The 3,107-nt window shown below is 49.5% G+C and overlaps 1 protein-coding gene across 1 annotated transcript in view; it reads right to left on the reverse strand.

Annotated features, from left to right (window-relative positions):
- The window catches only part of LOC119314872 (cytochrome P450 72A14-like), a 3,280-nt gene extending 1,918 nt beyond the window's left edge, over positions 1 to 1,362 (reverse strand). Inside the window, exon 1 of the mRNA XM_037589556.1 lies at positions 1,055 to 1,362. Coding sequence (XP_037445453.1) covers positions 1,055 to 1,361 — 307 coding nt within the window. The 5' untranslated portion in view covers position 1,362. The remainder of the gene's footprint in view (positions 1 to 1,054) is intronic.
- Between the last annotated feature and the right edge of the window lie 1,745 nt (positions 1,363 to 3,107).

A 3,107-nucleotide genomic window follows, 5' to 3' on the forward strand; every position in this document is an offset into this window, starting at 1 on the left:
TATATTAATTAAGTAAAAAGGCTATTCCAATCGTTCATTACAAAAGTGGCCACGTAGGGCGGAACACTATTAAGAAGAATCCCATCAGATCTACTAATAAAGCTAAACTTCGCAATTTCATGAGCCACCCCATTGGCTAGCCGATTGATTTCTGCAATTTTAAAGTTCTTGATCATCCTGGAAATACTTAAGGTTTCTTTCCTCAGATCAACGAGAGGAGGGAGTATTCGTTAACTAGCTATGCATATATGTAAACAATTCGTTTGTTTAGTTTGTAGAGATCGACGTTGCTAGAACCACTATGACAATGGCATATTCGAAAGAAAAAGTCTTAAAAGAAATAATTACCCGGATCCTGACGACATGCTCGATTGGAACCGGCCCGAACCGGTAGGAATCAACACATGCTAAATATGCATCCACTAAAATAAGAAGGGTGGGATCTAAAGTCTAGAGTTGTGTCATCATCGCATTAGTGTAGTGTGTGGGTAGCTTTCCTTGACTATTGAGTAGAGTTGGCAATAGGAACAAGGCTCTCGATGCAATCATGCAGCATGGGATTTTCTTGTTAATATCCTTTTTTTTCGTTAATATATACTCTTCCCAGAAATCGATCTTTATATATTTGGATTGGATACCTTCTTCGGTCTCTCATTTGTTTCAATATGACACTCCGTCCATTCTAAATTTATTGAAGTTCTAGGTTCGTCATAAGGCAAACTACTTTAAGTTTGATCAAGCTCGTACATAGAAAAAAAATATAGCACTAAATCAACGGTTTCATTACATTCTTTACAAGAGAAATATAACACTAAATATATATAGTTTTTCTTAAGGAAAGACAAACGCCCGACTTTTATAAATAAAGCCATCAATATATATATAGTTTTCTCAAAAAAAAAAGAGCATGTTTCAGACGACTATGTGACAGCACCAGAGAAATTTCAGAAGTAATGAACCGGCCGGTGCAGAAAGAGAGAGAAGGAAATAAGCAGAGAGAGAGAGAGAGAGAGAGAGAGAGAGAGAGAGAGAGCAGGTAGGCTATGCTACGTACCGTGCTCGTGCATGGCCCGGTGGAAGAGCGGCATCGCCCGCGGCATGACGTCGTGGCATCCCACCCCCAGCGGCATGGCCCGGGACCTGGCCTCCCTGTTCAGCCGCTGCATCAGCGGCGAGTCGCCGGCCACGGGGCGGTACGCCGTGCCGCGGAGGCCCTGCGACCGCAGCGCCCGGTCCAGCCGCCGGGGCCTCCACCACGCCCACTCCAGCGCCCACACGGCGCACCACGCCATGGCCGCGACCGCCGCCGCGTACAGCGCCTCCCGTGGAAGAAGAAAAGACCCCATCACGCTCGTCGCCATGCTCAAGTTACTCCAATGACAGGGCCGCTGTGATTATCTATCTAAGCCGGGAGCTGCAATCCAAGGGGATGAAACACATGTTATCCATGGGGTTTGTGGGGGCCATGACAGGGACTTCCATCGGGTTTGTGGGGCCTATGACACGGACTTCCATTTTGTTTTGCGAGAAAAATTCAATCTATTCATCTTCAATCATGCATGCTAGTACAACGAACACTAGAAAAATAGAAATGGTAAAAAATTCAACCAGATCTCTAGACCACCCAGAGACGACTATAAACACTGAAGCGAGCCGAAGGTGCGCCGCTGTTATCGCCTCTCCCGTGCCAGAGCCGGCCAAAACTTGTTGTAGTAGACGGTCATAAAGTCGTCATGCTAAAATCTCATAGGACCAATTCCATTGATCTCGTCTGCTCCGTTCATGTCCGTCTAGGTGATTAAGTCATTCGCGTAGTTCTAGGTCCTTGATTTGAGAAACTAAATATATGTTATATGTCATGAAAATTATATCACTAGATTTGTACACGGATGTAGTTTTTAAATATATATTTTTTGTCCCATATAATACATATTTAGATAGTTAAATCGTCGACCTAGAACTACGCGAATAACTTATTCACCGAGACGAAGGTAGTACGGTTTTTTCTTGAGTCAATTACACCACCGGTGCTTAAACTTGACGAGAAAAATCACTTTAGTACAAGAACTTGCGGCATACATTGAACTGGTGCCACAACTTGCCTCGTCGTGCAAATACGGTGCAAAACTTGTTTGTATACGCATGCGACACTAACGAGGTGTGACAGTGTGGCGTACGGGCCCATTGTCAGTGACCGGGCGGTGTAGAAGAGGCATGTGGCATGTTTTTATTGCAAAAATACCCTTGAATTTTTTTCGCACAAAAAAGCACCGTGGGACCGACTTGTCCATCGAAGGCACACTCTCTGTGGCAGCCAACTGATGTGCGCAGCTAGCCAACCCACCAGGATAACGATTCATGTACTAGAAGGATACCCACTAATTATATCATTGTATTTAACCACATAAATTAAGAACTTTAATTCCGACAAAAAGTTGAGGTCATCATCAGGGTTAGGGCATCTCCAGCCGCGCCCCCAACAGGCCCTCCCCAGGCGATTTTGCCGCGTCGGCGCCAAAAAAAGACCCCAGTCGCGCCCCCAGAAGCCCGTTTTTCGCCGACTCGGGCCAAAACTGGTGCCGGCGGACCCAGGCCGAACCCGGCGCCCTGGGGGGCGCTTGGGGAGCAGGTACAAGAGAAAAAGGCGCGTGGGCCCGCCCTGGAGGCGACCCGAGGGCCTTTTCCCGCCGTTTCTTGACGCTTTTCCCTCGCAGCTCTCCCGCTCGCTCGCCTTCCTCCCGCCATTCTCCCCCTTTCTCCCGCCAAACCCCCTCCCGCTCGCCGCGAAGAAGTACGCCATGCCGCCGAAGAAGTACGCCATGCCACGCGCGGCGGCAACCGCGACTGGCGCCATGGCCCAGCCGAAGCAGAGGAAGCCGAGGGCGCCGCCATCGAAGCCACCGGGCCTGTCGAACGCCGAGTGGAGGGCGGAAGTTCAGCGGCGCGAAGCAGTCACCGCCGACAGGCGGAACAGGTCCATAGCCAAGAAGGCCCGCGACAACGCGGCGCACGCGGCGGCGTCTTCCTCATCGGTCGACCAGGCAGGGATTAATCCACCCGTCGTCAGCCACGCCCAGTACGCGCCCTGGGGACAGCAAGGCGCCGGA

The sequence above is a fragment of the Triticum dicoccoides genome, chromosome 1B (genome assembly GCF_002162155.2).
Source record: "Triticum dicoccoides isolate Atlit2015 ecotype Zavitan chromosome 1B, WEW_v2.0, whole genome shotgun sequence".
Classification (NCBI taxonomy): Eukaryota; Viridiplantae; Streptophyta; class Magnoliopsida; order Poales; family Poaceae; genus Triticum; species Triticum dicoccoides.